General features: G+C 37.4%; 3 protein-coding genes and 2 non-coding genes across 7 annotated transcripts; all 5 read left to right on the forward strand.

The window, feature by feature from the left end:
* The first annotated feature begins 123 nt into the window (after window positions 1-123).
* Window positions 124-4298, forward strand: LOC133732789 (glucan endo-1,3-beta-glucosidase 4). Of its 3 annotated transcripts, none has more exons than XM_062160372.1 (5): window positions 124-269; window positions 1451-1579; window positions 2077-3321; window positions 3738-3762; window positions 3860-4298. In XM_062160372.1, exons 2-5 carry the CDS (start codon window positions 1513-1515, stop codon window positions 4002-4004), a joined length of 1482 nt encoding a protein of 493 aa, XP_062016356.1. In that variant the 5' UTR covers window positions 124-269; window positions 1451-1512; the 3' UTR covers window positions 4005-4298. The 3 variants fall into 3 exon arrangements, with proteins under 3 accessions (XP_062016356.1, XP_062016355.1, XP_062016357.1); XM_062160371.1 differs by lacking the exon at window positions 124-269 and adding an exon at window positions 417-705; XM_062160373.1 differs by lacking the exon at window positions 124-269 and adding an exon at window positions 1044-1054 and having other exon boundaries at window positions 1450-1579.
* Window positions 4299-4734: 436 nt separating this feature from the next.
* TRNAM-CAU (transfer RNA methionine (anticodon CAU)) lies at window positions 4735-4806 on the forward strand. The gene has a single exon. It is a non-coding gene; the product is annotated as a tRNA-Met (tRNA).
* A 319-nt stretch (window positions 4807-5125) lies between these two features.
* TRNAM-CAU (transfer RNA methionine (anticodon CAU)) lies at window positions 5126-5197 on the forward strand. Its single transcript has one exon. It is a non-coding gene; the product is annotated as a tRNA-Met (tRNA).
* A 61-nt stretch (window positions 5198-5258) lies between these two features.
* On the forward strand, window positions 5259-7805 carry LOC133731562 (constitutive photomorphogenesis protein 10). Its single transcript, XM_062158935.1, has 4 exons — window positions 5259-5485; window positions 6440-6513; window positions 6889-7036; window positions 7357-7805. Exons 1-4 carry the CDS (start codon window positions 5308-5310, stop codon window positions 7452-7454), a joined length of 498 nt encoding a protein of 165 aa, XP_062014919.1. The 5' UTR covers window positions 5259-5307; the 3' UTR covers window positions 7455-7805.
* Window positions 7806-8107: 302 nt separating this feature from the next.
* On the forward strand, window positions 8108-13533 carry LOC133731560 (probable CoA ligase CCL12). The gene is made up of 14 exons (XM_062158934.1): window positions 8108-8525; window positions 9111-9240; window positions 9326-9585; window positions 9878-10085; window positions 10196-10236; window positions 10343-10471; window positions 10647-10720; window positions 10816-11036; window positions 11284-11378; window positions 11457-11673; window positions 11899-12024; window positions 12293-12391; window positions 12559-12765; window positions 12972-13533. The coding sequence occupies exons 1-14, from the start codon at window positions 8251-8253 to the stop codon at window positions 13083-13085; spliced, it is 2196 nt and encodes a 731-aa protein (XP_062014918.1). The 5' UTR covers window positions 8108-8250; the 3' UTR covers window positions 13086-13533.
* Window positions 13534-13612: the final 79 nt, after the last annotated feature.

Consider the following 13612-nt stretch of genomic DNA (forward strand, 5'->3'; position numbering starts at 1 on the left):
CACCTAAATAATTACTATAATGTAATATTCCTTGGCGATAATCCCAATGACCCTGCACAAAGAATACACCTTTCTTTTCTGTGTTTGACCAATAAAAAAAAAAAAAAAAAAAAAAACTTCTGTAATTTCCCTCAAAAGAAAAAGAAAAAGGAAATATAAAAAGAAGCAACCAGAGTTTCAACTTTGAAAGACTTGAGCTTTAGTTGGGTATCAGCTCCTCACTCTCACAGAGTAGCTCATTTTTGTACTGAAGTTGCTTCTGCCAACAGGTCTCTCTTTCTATAATCTCATTCTTAACGTCCCAACTATTATTCTATTCCTTGACTCCTCTGTAAATCTCTAATTAGCATCATGAACGAATAATATTAATATGATTGCAATGGTGGGGCAGAGCTTGTCAGAGTGTTTTCTTTTCTGGGTAGCATCCAATATTTTATTGTTTTTTAATGGAAGGTATATACAGGGTCTAGTCTCTAGAAGTGTGTGTGTTTTAGTGCTGTTCTGGCTTCCATTGTGAAAACAATAAGAAGTTGTGAACTACTTTAATATAAGGAATCTTTCTTTGGATTCTGGTTGGTTCTGGACGGTAGAGATTCTGTAGCTATGTTGTGAAGTGCTTTTACTCATTTGGGTGTTTTGGTTTGAGTTCATAGAAGCGTCTTGAGCTTAAAGGAAGTGACTTTCTGGCTGGGGAAGTTGAATCGGGTACATTTATTTCATGGGTTTTTGATTTTATGGCTATTTATTGCTTATCTTTCAGCTTCTGGGGGTCTTGGTCATTAATGTTTTTAGTCGTCGGATCTGGCATTTCTACATTGGCTTTTCATTTTTCCTTCAGCTGGTTCTTTTCCATTTATGTGGGTTTTCTTCTTTTGGGTTGGGGTGACTGGCTCTTCGTGATTTCTTTGGGTTTGGGAAGTGGCTTAATGTATGTGCAGCTAGTTTTTTGTAGCTGAGTTTCTTTTCGAAAAGGGCAAGGGAAAGTTTAACACTTGAAAGAATTTGTTGCAGGAGAGTATTTGAAATGGTTATGGTTTGAGTGAAAGTTGAATCGTAGACTCAAATGTTAGTAGTCTGAGTTTGATATTTGGTTCCGGAGTCTATTTAGTTACAAGTGTGATGCAGCACATTTAGCATTTTTACTGTTGTGAGAGCAATGAGTAGGTTTGAGCTAATATTAGGTGATGTTCTTCCTTATCAGTTATTGTTTTTGTATTCATGGGGTTGAAACCTACCATGTCAAAATGAGTCGATGTGATTGTGCTGAGCCGTGATATACTTTGGACCATCGACTTTTGGGTGGTGGAGGATTTTTTGTTTTTCACTTCGTTCCTCCTTTTTTTTTTTTTTCATGTTACATAATTGGGCTGCACGTTCATCCAATTCTGAGGCTTTGATATACAAAGCTGTAGCTGAACTTTGCATATGGCCATTGGGATCTTATTGGCAGATCAGGAGTTACGAGCTATAGGCACAGCACTGGAGGTATAACTTGAAGTCTTAGTGGTGAGAATGATGCTTGAAAGACGGATTGCAGGCCTGCTATTGCTCCTAGTCGGCATGTTTACCAATGGATTAGGTAAAATAACATGCTTTGTGCCTTGTTCACTCCATTTTTTTTATTTCCATTGTTTCGGATTAAGTAGTTAAGAGCTCAACTGCTTCTTAGACGACAGTCGTTGCCCATTTCATGTTTGTTTGACTGCTTTTAAGCTATGCATCATTTAGTAGTGTTAAGATAAGTGTGTATTAAGAAACAAATTGATGGGCCATAACAGTAGTTGCAAAGGGTATTATCTACATCTTGATCAGCTGAGCCTATTATTTTCAGGTCATGTAAAAAGAATTCTTGTCACAAGCTCCACTTTACCATACTGTATCAATTCAGAAGTTTGTGTTCTTGGAAGACCAAAATTACGCATGAGAATATGATAAAACTTGCTTGATTGGTAGTCTGATATGTTTAATTCTTTATTCTAATGGAAGGCACACCAGTTGGAATTTTGAAATGCCTTTACTTATTGCTGGAACGTTATCACTCTAACAAGTAACTGAATCACATTATGAAACTTGTAGGTGCATTCGTAGGGGTAAACATTGGTACTGATGTTTCAGACCTTCCATCTGGGACTGAAATGGTTGCGATCCTTATAGCCCATCAAATTACACATGTTCGCCTTTATGATGCTGATGCTCACATGCTGAGGGCCCTTTCAAACAGTGGTATTGAAGTAGTGGTAGGTATTACAAATGAGGAGGTCCTAGGGATTGGAGAGTCTCCATCAGTAGCAGCAGCCTGGGTTAATAAAAATGTCGCACCTTACTTACCTTCCACCAACATTACAGCCATTGCTGTTGGCAGTGAGGTTCTTACCCAAATTCCTCATGCTTCGCCAGTTTTGGTTTCTGCTATGAATTACATTCACAAAGCCCTGGTTGCTACAAACTTAAACTTCCAGGTCAAAGTTTCAACTCCACAATCCATGGATGTAATCCCTAAGGCTTTCCCCCCCTCCACTGCTACCTTTGATCCATCATGGAACTCTACAGTTTTCCAAATCCTTCAGTTTTTGAAAAACACAAATTCCTATTACATGTTAAATGCATATCCTTATTATGGTTACACCAAGGGTGACGGAATTTTCCCGATTGATTATGCTCTTTTTCAACCACTTCCTTCTGTCAAGCAGATTGTTGATCCAAACACTTTATCCCACTATAACAGCATGTTTGATGCTATGGTTGATGCTACCTATTATTCTATAGAGGCCCTCAATTTTACTGGGATTTCTGTTGTTGTTACGGAGAGTGGTTGGCCATCGTTGGGTGGATCCAATGAACCTGATGCGAATGTGGAAAATGCTCAGACATACACAAACAACTTGATTCGGCGAGTTTTGAATGATTCGGGTCCACCAAGCAAGCCAACTTTTCCTATCAACACTTACATTTATGAGTTGTTCAATGAAGATAAGAGGCCAGGGCCAGTGTCAGAGAAAAATTGGGGCGTGCTCTTCACTAATGGGTCTACTGTTTATCCTTTTACTTTGGGTACTTCCACTCCAACTGGAAATTCTTCAGGGTCGTTCTGTGTGGCGAAAACTGATGCTGATCCTGATAAGTTGCAAGATGGCTTAAACTGGGCTTGTGGGCAAGGCCAAGCTGATTGCACTCCCATTCAACAAGGGCATGGGTGTTTTCTTCCCAATACACTTGTAAATCATGCTTCATATGCTTATAATGATTACTATCAAAGAATGCAGAGTGTTGGTGGAACATGCGACTTTGATGGCACGGCTAAGACAACTACTGTTGATCCCAGTAAGTTCTGTCAACATTTTCTCCTTGTTTAAATGCACTGCTCTTATAATGGTTCAGAAGTCAAGTTCTCCAAACAAATGATGTGTACAGAATGCACATTTCTACAAGTTATGGTAAAAATGGAGCTTTAAGTAGTTTATAGGATTTGGTTGTTTAATTAGCTATAGTATGAGATAAATATTTCATGGTTCTGATTTGCTAATTGACATAATAATGATGATATTTAGATGTGACGTGTTGAACCACTTACTGACTGTACATTCAAACTTTTCTTTCTCTTCATCTGTTATCATCTTGCTCCAAACTTCGAAGTACTCAAGTTGCCTTATACTGTTATCTCAACTCTCCAGTTAAGCATATGAGCTTTCTTACATTTATTTCCTTTTGTCCTCCTAATACTCTTTCTGTCATTGCAGGTAATGGATCTTGCAAATTTGCAAGGTGAGAATACTTATCCTCTAAATATTATAGATATTCACAATTAGAACTTTAGAATGTATACATTATTTGGCTCTAAATTTGCAATATTATGAAACAGTTCTAATTCAAGTACAACCGGGGCACTTACACCAATCTCGGCGACTGCACCTTCAAGCCCTGTTGGAGGCTGGAGTTCAAATCTGAAAGTCTCCCAACTGCAGTATCTCATACCAGCCGCTTTTCTTCCTTTGTTATTGTTTTGACTTGAGGTTCGATCCAGATTATTTCCACGTCGTGTAGTTAAAGCAGCCCATTTGAGATAGAAAAATGGAGTGCACAAGCTAGGTGAAATGGAGTTCATACATTGTTCATCTAGTTTGGTTTTGTTTTGAACCTCTTCATGTTCTCCTTCACCTTTTTTTTGTCTTAAAAATCCGGAGAGTTCTGTTTAGTTCGTTGTAGGCATTCTGATGAAGTAGCGGCTAGACCTTCATTTTTTGGGGCAGATTTAACCAGAAGTTAGTTATCTACCTTATCAATGAAAAGTGTATTTGTTGCTTGTAGTGTACCTACAGTTTACCTATTTATATCCATGCATAAAAGCAAAACATGGATTATATACAAGTCTTAGTAACATTTCACTTCTTTAAAACTCTAAATTAATGTATCAAAGAACACTTTCAATTCTTATCATCAGTTGATTATTCGATAATGCATCGGGTTTGGATACAGATTTGATAGTGGGTGTTCACCTGGTCGGCTGGTTAGTAACTAACTAGAGAAGCTATGCTCACTACCGTTAGATGTAAATTTAACAGTTGAAACAAAATAGCTCAACTTAAAAATAATGATTTCCACCATTGGATTTACATCTAAAGGTAGCTGAGCATACTTTTCTTAATGAACATGCTCGTAAGACTCTTTAATCAACTTGAAATTTGGCGGTGATATTCTATGAGACTTATAACACGTCGTGCAATAAACAATTAACAAATCAAAGTGGCGCAGCGGAAGCGTGGTGGGCCCATAACCCACAGGTCCCAGGATCGAAACCTGGCTTTGATAAATTTTTTGTAATTTTTATAGTTTTTAAGGAATTTAACCCGTTAAACATTTGAACACTTTCAATTCTTATCATTAGTTGTTTATTCGATAATATGCTCACTACCGTTAGATGTAAATTTAACAGTTGAAAATAAAATAGTTCAACTTAAAAATAATGATTTCCACTATTAGATTTACATCCAAATGTAGTTGAGCATAAATTTTCTTAATCAGTTACTGACCAGATGAACATGCTCGTAAGACTCTTTAATCAACTTGAAATTTGGCAGTGATATTCTATGAGAGACTTATAAGACGTCGTGCAACAAACAATTAACGAATCAAAGTGGCGCAGCGGAAGCGTGGTGGGCCCATAACCCACAGGTCCCAGGATCGAAACCTGGCTTTGATAAATTTTTTGTAGTTTTTATATTTTTTAAGGAATTTAACCCGTTAATTTTCTGAAATCATTTAAAACCGTAATTCAAGCTTTCTGAAAACACAAGGCATCATCTTTTGTCGATGACAACATCGTCGGCATCAACCTCGACGTGGGCGTCCACGACCTCTGTGTCTTCCTCAGGGAAGAGAATCCAGAGAGAAATGGTTGAGCTCAACACGGACCCACCTCCTGATTGCTCTGCTGGGCCCAAGGGTGACAATCTCTACCACTGGGTTGCCACCATCATTGGCCCTCCAGGTTCGTTCTTCCACTCAAAGATCTCATCTTTCACTCTTTCCCAGTTTTTACTTTGCTTCAATTTTACTTCTTTGCTCAGTTTTGGGTTCTAAAGCTGCTTACTTTGATGGTTCCAAGCTCAATTTGTTAGCTTTGCTTTGTTTTCTGGGATGAGTTGGTTTTGCAGTTGATAAATTTGATAGTATTGGGTAATTGATTGGCTTTGAATTTGTGGATCGCAGATGACTCTTTTGGGTTGCTAAGTTTTTAGAGAATTATGGTTTACTTCTATAATTTGGTGCTTTATTTGGATTTGTGCCTTGAATATACTTCCTATAGCATACTAGCTTATTATATAACTTTCTATGCTGGTTATGGATTGGTTATTGTATTAAGATGTGGAGTAGATGGTTGTTGGTGTGCTTAGATTATATGACGTAACTGTTGGGGGTTTAACATCTGATGGCTTATGGCTATTGGATGATGCAGTCCTTTTCATGTTCCTGAAAAATAATTGAGCACAACCTACAGCTATATCAGTCTTGGTTTGGGCTTTTATCGGTCATGAATTTAGATTTCTGTTTGGTTGTCCTTTTGTTCTGCATGTTAGGTCTTTAGAAAGTCAAATCTGCAGACCCTAGGTTTTAGTTAGAACCAACTCTGTAATCTTTCTTTGTAGTGAAACTTGAATGTCTGGGAACCCATTAGCAAGTAGCAAGGCTTCGTTTTTCTTGTATTTCTAGTTGATGATGCCATTTCTGCTCTTTTATGGTTTTGGGATAGTATTGCATCACTCATTTGGTTCATGCTAGAATGGAGGTGAATGAACTATTTACCGGATATGGTCTAATTGGGTATTCAAATGGCTCTTTGCTTTATGTTTATTCTGTTCAATGCTCATAGTTATGTTGATAATCTTATGTATCCTAGGTATGACTTGGCAACATTGACACAATTGTATGTTCTTGTTCCTAGGAACACCATACCAAGGTGGCATATACTTCCTTGACATTACATTTCCTGGTGATTATCCATTTAAACCTCCAAAGGTACTACCCCCCATTAGGCATCTGATGATGAATAATTTTATATTTATAGTTCATCTCTACATCCAAAGATACATCATACAGTTATATATAAATTCTCAAACTGATGCTATACCAAAAGCAAAGTAATGAAGTGATCATCCAACTTTTCGTTCTGGTCATTAGTGGGACCCATAGGCTATAGCCTTGGTACCTATTTTATAAATCAATGTATCAAACATTGATCTAAGAATAAAATGTATATGTGATCTAAGAATAAAATGTATATGTATGAATTAAATACAACTGGAGGTCAGCAGTTTATCTGTGTGATTCACTTATCTGAAGTTAGTATTCTTTTAATTTATTATTCTCTTCTTAAAAAGATTAGTGTTGCAGATCGTATTCAGGACTCGAGTCTTTCATTGCAATGTCGATGCTTCTGGTAATGTGAGTTTGGAAATTGTAAAGGATGGTTGGAGTCCAGCTCTGACAATTACAAAGGTGCTACTAGCAATTCGGTCCATTTTCACAAAACCTGATCCTTGTAAGTTCTATTCTTTTGAGCATTCTTTGTAGTTTGCTTGTCTGCATGTTCTTGTGTTCCTTTCCTTACATTTCCTCCCTTTCTCCACTCTTCTACTCGTGGTATAGCACTAGTTTCCTTTTAGTACTAAATGTTAGTATTTTAAACGAACTCATCCATGTGTTAAACATCATCAAAGAACAAAGGAGCTCATTTTCTTTACATTTCCTGAGTTGATCAAGTTTGATTTAAAATAAAATATATTCCCCAACATCATATTCATTTAAATAACATTAAGTCCAAATGATGTGTTTCTTGTACTGATGTTTATATTTGAGCAGATAATCCGCTTGTCCCTAGCATCGCCCATTTGTACTTGGCAGATAAAGCTAAACACGATGAACTAGCTTCTGAGTGGACAATGCGATTCGCCAAGTGAGTTTTACACAGAATCTGCTCACATAGTGCAAGCATCAGAGTCCAACAGCGTTGCAAGTAGACTTCGTCATGTTTCCAAGAGGTTGATAATGGAAAAGTGTATTATAACCGAAAAAAAAGGAGTTGTGGTTACTTCATGGTCTGCGGAGTCATGGTTGAATGACAAGAACCACAAAGAAAAATGCTTGCAAAATATGTTTCCATTTGGAATATGTATCATAACATAAGGAATCTGTTAGTCGTATTAGAATAATTTTCTGGCACCAAAAGTCTCAAACTCTCTTTCTAATAAATAATTAGGTATGGCATTGTGAATAGCCGGCTCTGATATAAGACTAACAACTTTATCTGCTATTGTCACCCACAACTGCTTGCAGCTATTGGTACTAAAAATATGGTCCCCAAACTCTTCAAACTGTATTTTCTTTTTCAAACAACTTACTCATTACATGAAACACAATTTGGTTGCACCTTTTACCAATATTAGCAAATGATCCGCAGCATTATAAAATTTTCGATATTAGTTTTGTGATTGGAGAACGAGTAGTTGGTAACAATGACATAGTTGCCCCAAAAATTAAAAGATGGCTTCCACCAAACACAGAATGACTATTGTATTCAGATGTAGAATCTAAGCAGGTTAGGCAAAGAGAGGTTTGTTCTGAACCTCCCAACTGAAATTATCACGTGGCGGCTCAACAACCCGTACATCTCTCACCTACTACACTAGAGAGTCTTTTTATAACACATGTTGGTGATGATCATGCAAAACCTTAAACCACAACACAGAGATAGAGATGGTGAAGACCATTAGTGAATTGGGATTGGTTGACTTGGTTCATGCAGGCCTGACCATCAATGAGGCCAAGGACTTCGAAGCTGTCCTTAAGCAGACGATCTCTGCAACCAACACCACGTCATTTGATCCAGGAGAGGTGTGGAGGCAGATAGTGGCTCAGAAATTGCTGAAACCTTCACACCCACATGAGCTGCACCAACTGGTTTACTACTCCGTCTATGCCAATTGGGATGTCTCCAACAGAGGCCCTCCACTCTACTGGTTCCCTTCTCTGTAATTTTCCTAATTTGCTTTCTTTGTTTTAATTGCTGCATTGTTGTCTTGGTCATTCAAGTCCCTAATTGTATATTTGATTTTAGTCCAAGTTATATATAGCTTCTATATAAAAAAGAATTGAGATACTGAGATCCATCAATTTTGATCATTTCAAGCCTTTGATGCTTCTTTTATGAATTTTAGTAGAGTTGAAAGTACACTTGGATTGGTACTACGTTGAGAATTGCAATTTTGATCAGTGAGGTTTGTTAATGCTGCACTGTTTTCTTGATTAATAAAGTCACTACCCTTTATGGCATATTTGATTTTATTTCAGTTATATATAACTTACAATATCAAAAAGGTTTGAGATCTTGAGACCCATCTTTGAATTAATCAAGTTTAAGCCTTCAGTTTTGATCATTTCAAACATTTGATGCCTCTTTTATGAATTTTAGAAAGTAGAAAGTATGTAGGATTGTCACCACAACTATCGTTGAGTGAGGCTTTAATTTGAAATTGCATTGGCTGTCTTATGCTTCTTGATTCTGCTCTGTGATTTTATTTCTATTCCTAACTGAACATGTTGCTCTGTATTATCAGATATGAGTCTAGACACACAAACTTGGGCCGAGTGATGGAAATGCATGGTTCACAGCTTTTAGGAACATCATATAAGGATCCTATAACAACTTTTAGCCTTTTCCAGAAATTTTCTGTTGAGAATCCCGAGGTAAGTACTCAATCATATGCAAATATTGTTTATAATTAGAGGAACTGATTTCTTAGTTAACTCATGACTTGCAACTGATTATTAGGCTTACTGGTCAATTATTCTAAAAGAGCTCTCAATTTCATTTCGAGAGGCCCCAAAGTGTATTCTTGATAGGACTGAAAAATCGAAGCATGGGGGAGTTTGGCTTCAAGATTCAGTTCTGAATATAGCTGAATGCTGTTTGCTACCCATCAGACATCCAAGGAGAGAGGATGGCAGTGTGGCTGTTATATGGAGAGATGAAGGCTGTGATGATTCTGCTGTAAATTGTATGACACTAAAAGAACTTCGGGAACAAGTAATGTATGCTCTTATTTAACTTCCTAAGTCCTTGAGATTCATTACATTTGAGCAATGATTGTGACTTTTTTTTTTTTCACCCAAACGTCCTTGCTACTCTTAATCCCATTTGATTGATCACCTGGAATATGAATGTCCTTGATTACAATTTTTTTCTTTTGTGACTTGTCTAAACTTTTCATTCATTCTGCTTGTTCTTCTACCCTTTTTCGAATAGATCAAGATGTTATCTCTTTTTATACAGTTTCCTCAAACCATTCTCTTGTGTTCATGTTGTCTACACAAAAATTCACAGGTTGGTGGCTAATGCACTAGACCAGGATGCAACCTTTTCAAAGGGTGATGCCATCGCAATTGACATGCCAATGACAGTCAGTGCAGTTATCATATATTTGGCAATCATACTAGCAGGATATGTAGTTGTATCAATAGCTGACAGTTTCGCTGTTAACGAAATTGCAACTCGTCTGCGTGTGTCTAAAGCAAAGGGAATCTTTACCCAGGTGGACTTTCCCTAATATGTGGAGCTTTAACATTAAAACTTATCAGTCTGTTTATAAGGCCATTAACTTAGTAGTCTCTGAAATGATTTATGCTTGCACTTTGTATCCAGGATTTCATAATACGAGGAGGTCGTAAATTTCCTCTGTACAGGTAGAGCATACTACATTTGCAAGCATACTAGATACTACTAACTTAATGTCACATTTGGGAATTATAGCGTTGTTATGGTTAATTAATACTTTTTCTTTCCTTGCAGTCGGGTTGTGGATGCTGCTCCATGTAAAGCTATTGTGCTTCCAGCAATTGGGAACAGTGTAGGCATTCAATTACGAGAACAGGATATATCCTGGAATGACTTTCTGTCTAGTGTCAATCATCTGCCGAGGTAAATTAGTGCAGCAAGATATTAGGTTTTACCAGTTAACACTTTGTCTTTCAACCAGACAGTTTTATTTTTTTTTACGATCATTGGTGAATCTGGAAAATTTTATACATTCTTTTAATGATTGTGCTTTTGAACCAATTTTCTAATCAGTGTAATGGTACATTTTTCTTGGCAGAAAGAATTACTACGCTCCAGTCTATCAGCCAATAGACTCCATGACAAATATTCTCTTTTCATCAGGAACTACAGGTACAGAAATCACTTTCAGCCAAACATTTGTTGTTATCTCTACTTTGAAATTCATTGTTGTCTCATTCTTCAGCTTATCTTGCATCATTTGACAGGAGATCCAAAAGCTATCCCATGGACACAACTTTCGCCAATTCGATGTGCAGCTGATTCATGGGCTCACATTGATACTCAAGTTGGAGATGTCTTCTGCTGGCCCACAAATTTAGGATGGGTTATGGGTCCAATTTTAATCTACTCATGCTTTCTAAGTGGTGCAACTCTTGCTCTCTATCATGGATCTCCTCTAGGTCGTGGCTTCGGAAAGTTTGTTCAGGTGATACCTCTGTACTTCTCTCGGAGCCTCATTTAGCAAAAGTGTCACTTCTTTTGGTGCTGAGAAATTAATTCAATTACAAAATAAAATACCTGAAAGGCGCATGCAAATGATGCAATACAGACAAGAAGTGCAACAGCTCAGGAGAACTAACATCCTACTTTTTTTTTTTGTATAAGACTAATTAATTAGTATTTGCCAGCTTCATACAGTTCCTCGCTTATTTTCTTGTGTTATATCTGTTCAGGATGCAGGAGTCACTATTTTGGGTACAGTTCCCAGCTTAGTAAAAGCTTGGAAGAGTACAGAGTGTATGAAAGGCCTAGATTGGACAAAGATAAAGTAATCTTCTACATCTTCAAAGAAACATAATTATTTGCATGATTCCAAAGAAAAGGAACTAAACCTGGATTTGTGCAGATCATTCGCTTCGACTGGTGAAGCATCTAACGTCGATGACGACCTTTGGCTCTCTTCCCGTGCTTATTACAAGCCCATCCTTGAATGCTGTGGAGGCACAGAACTTGCTTCATCCTACATAATGGCAAGTCCACTGCAGCCACAAGCTTTTGGGACCTTTAGCACAAAGTCGATGACAACAGGCTTTGTCATCCTTGATGAAAGTGGAGTTTCTTACGTAAGTGGTTTCTCTAGCTAGTTTCTAATTGGGGTTCAGTTTCATTAACTGTTCTAATCACCTACCTGCCACTCTATTACATCATGCCAGTACCTAGGCATTATTGTCGAAACAATTGGTGATGGTAACAGACTAATAGGTGGCGGATAATATCAAGCCAACTCATTGATAATATTGTACTACATTGTATGTCAAGGTCTCTGATTTCTTTGAACAACCTGACAGCCAGATGATGAAGCTTGTGTTGGGGAAGTGGGTTTATTCCCTCTGTACATGGGAGCAACTGATAGATTGCTAAATGCTGACCATGAAGAAGTCTACTTCAAGGGAATGCCAATGTACAATGGAATGGTATGCTTAGAACTGTCTCTGGTCCTGTATTATTTTTTCAAATCACTAACAGTACCTGTCTGAGTCACACAAAGTGTTAGACATACTTCATCTTTCGACTTCCTGGTTTCTGTCAGTCTTAAGAGTTGGCTTTCCTTGAAATTATTTGAGACTCATCCACATAAGTTAAAAGTTTGGCAATCGATCTTGAGTACAATTTTTTTTGGCAATGTAATTAATCCTTCACAAAAATTGTAATCGTTCTATACTTTGGTATATGTATCGACAGCAACTCAGGAGACATGGAGACATAATCAAAAGAACAGTTGGGGGCTACTTCATTGTTCAAGGCAGGGCTGATGACACCATGAACCTTGGTGGCATCAAGGTAAGATGTTCCAAAGGTTCACTTTCTAGAATCAGTGATTCTGACCATTCTTAAGTTTATGTATCTTATATACTCACAGGAATAGTCATTGGCTGCTTGTTCTGTCAACTGATATGCTTAGACTTACTATAGAAACACTAAATTTTTGAATTCTTCTTGATTTGCAGACAAGTTCTATTGAAATTGAGCGTGTATGTGACCGGTCTGATGAAAGTATCTTGGAGACAGCTGCAGTTAGTGTTGCACCAGTGAATGGGGGTCCGGAACAGTTGGTTATATATGTGGTATTAAAGAAGGGATTTGAGACCAAAGCAGACGAGCTAAAGACAAAATTCTCAAGAGCCATTCATAGCAACCTTAACCCTTTGTTCAAGGTATCAATACCTCTAATATTTCCTATTGAGCTTGGGAAATGAGCTCAACACTCACAATTTATAGCACTAACTTCAAGTTTTTACCGTTTTGAGAAAAAACTCCCCAAAACAAAGCTATTGGTGGTTCCACATATACTCTAAAACTAAGTTTTGTGTCATTTTTAGTTGCTGATGTGATTACTCCAACTGTTGCAATGGATGAACAGGTGAGCTTGGTCAAGATTGTTGCAGAGTTTCCTCGAACAGCTTCTAATAAGTTATTGAGAAGAGTTTTGAGGGACCAAATGAAGCATGAGCTTTCTGTTCGGAGTAGAATGTAGTTACTGTTCTATGTCAGCCAACAGTGTTCACTCCCTTTTGTGCGGATGATAAATAGGAATTTGCAGATGGGATGAGAATTGATGTTATTGTACAAGGTATGTGGGGTATTGTTGGAACTTGTGGGACTTCCACATGGAAGAAGTTTTAACAGTTGCAATGGATGGAATCAAACAACGTCAAACAACTGCCGATGCAACCGACGCAACTGTTCATCTTGGCTTTTATATAAGGACGACCTTCGGTCGTCATTATCCATCGATCAATCTTCTTCTTCCTCCCCCCAAAGTTATTCTGAGAAACATAAAGTAGAATTCGTCACCAAATAGTTGTATCCTCTAGATAGACGTCCGAAACTACAGCACAAGTAGGGGCGAATTTCTGTCTTAGGTCACTGCATCGCAGGCCTCTATCTGATCAAGTTAGTAATTCAATTTTGAATTAAAGTTATTTGATTTCAATTTATTACTTGTTATTATATATTCAATTTGTGTTCTATATATTTAGATATATATATATATATACGGTT

The sequence above is a fragment of the Rosa rugosa genome, chromosome 2 (genome assembly GCF_958449725.1).
Source record: "Rosa rugosa chromosome 2, drRosRugo1.1, whole genome shotgun sequence".
NCBI lineage: Eukaryota > Viridiplantae > Streptophyta > Magnoliopsida > Rosales > Rosaceae > Rosa > Rosa rugosa.

What these genes read in the sequence shown, in the direction of transcription:
- LOC133732789 (XM_062160372.1), top strand. Translation starts at nt 1,513, where the DNA reads ATGATGCTTGAAAGACGGATTGCAGGCCTGCTATTGCTCCTAGTCGGC. An exon ending in CATGTTTACCAATGGATTAG is followed by an intron (nt 1,580 to 2,076) that starts GTAAAATAACAT and finishes TGAAACTTGTAG; the next exon opens with GTGCATTCGTAGGGGTAAAC. An exon ending in GACAACTACTGTTGATCCCA is followed by an intron (nt 3,322 to 3,737) that starts GTAAGTTCTGTC and finishes CTGTCATTGCAG; the next exon opens with GTAATGGATCTTGCAAATTT.
- LOC133731562 (XM_062158935.1), top strand. Translation starts at nt 5,308, where the DNA reads ATGACAACATCGTCGGCATCAACCTCGACGTGGGCGTCCACGACCTCT. An exon ending in CACCATCATTGGCCCTCCAG is followed by an intron (nt 5,486 to 6,439) that starts GTTCGTTCTTCC and finishes TCTTGTTCCTAG; the next exon opens with GAACACCATACCAAGGTGGC. An exon ending in ATCCATTTAAACCTCCAAAG is followed by an intron (nt 6,514 to 6,888) that starts GTACTACCCCCC and finishes TTAGTGTTGCAG; the next exon opens with ATCGTATTCAGGACTCGAGT.
- LOC133731560 (XM_062158934.1), top strand. Translation starts at nt 8,251, where the DNA reads ATGGTGAAGACCATTAGTGAATTGGGATTGGTTGACTTGGTTCATGCA. An exon ending in CTCTACTGGTTCCCTTCTCT is followed by an intron (nt 8,526 to 9,110) that starts GTAATTTTCCTA and finishes CTGTATTATCAG; the next exon opens with ATATGAGTCTAGACACACAA. An exon ending in CAAAGGGAATCTTTACCCAG is followed by an intron (nt 10,086 to 10,195) that starts GTGGACTTTCCC and finishes CTTTGTATCCAG; the next exon opens with GATTTCATAATACGAGGAGG.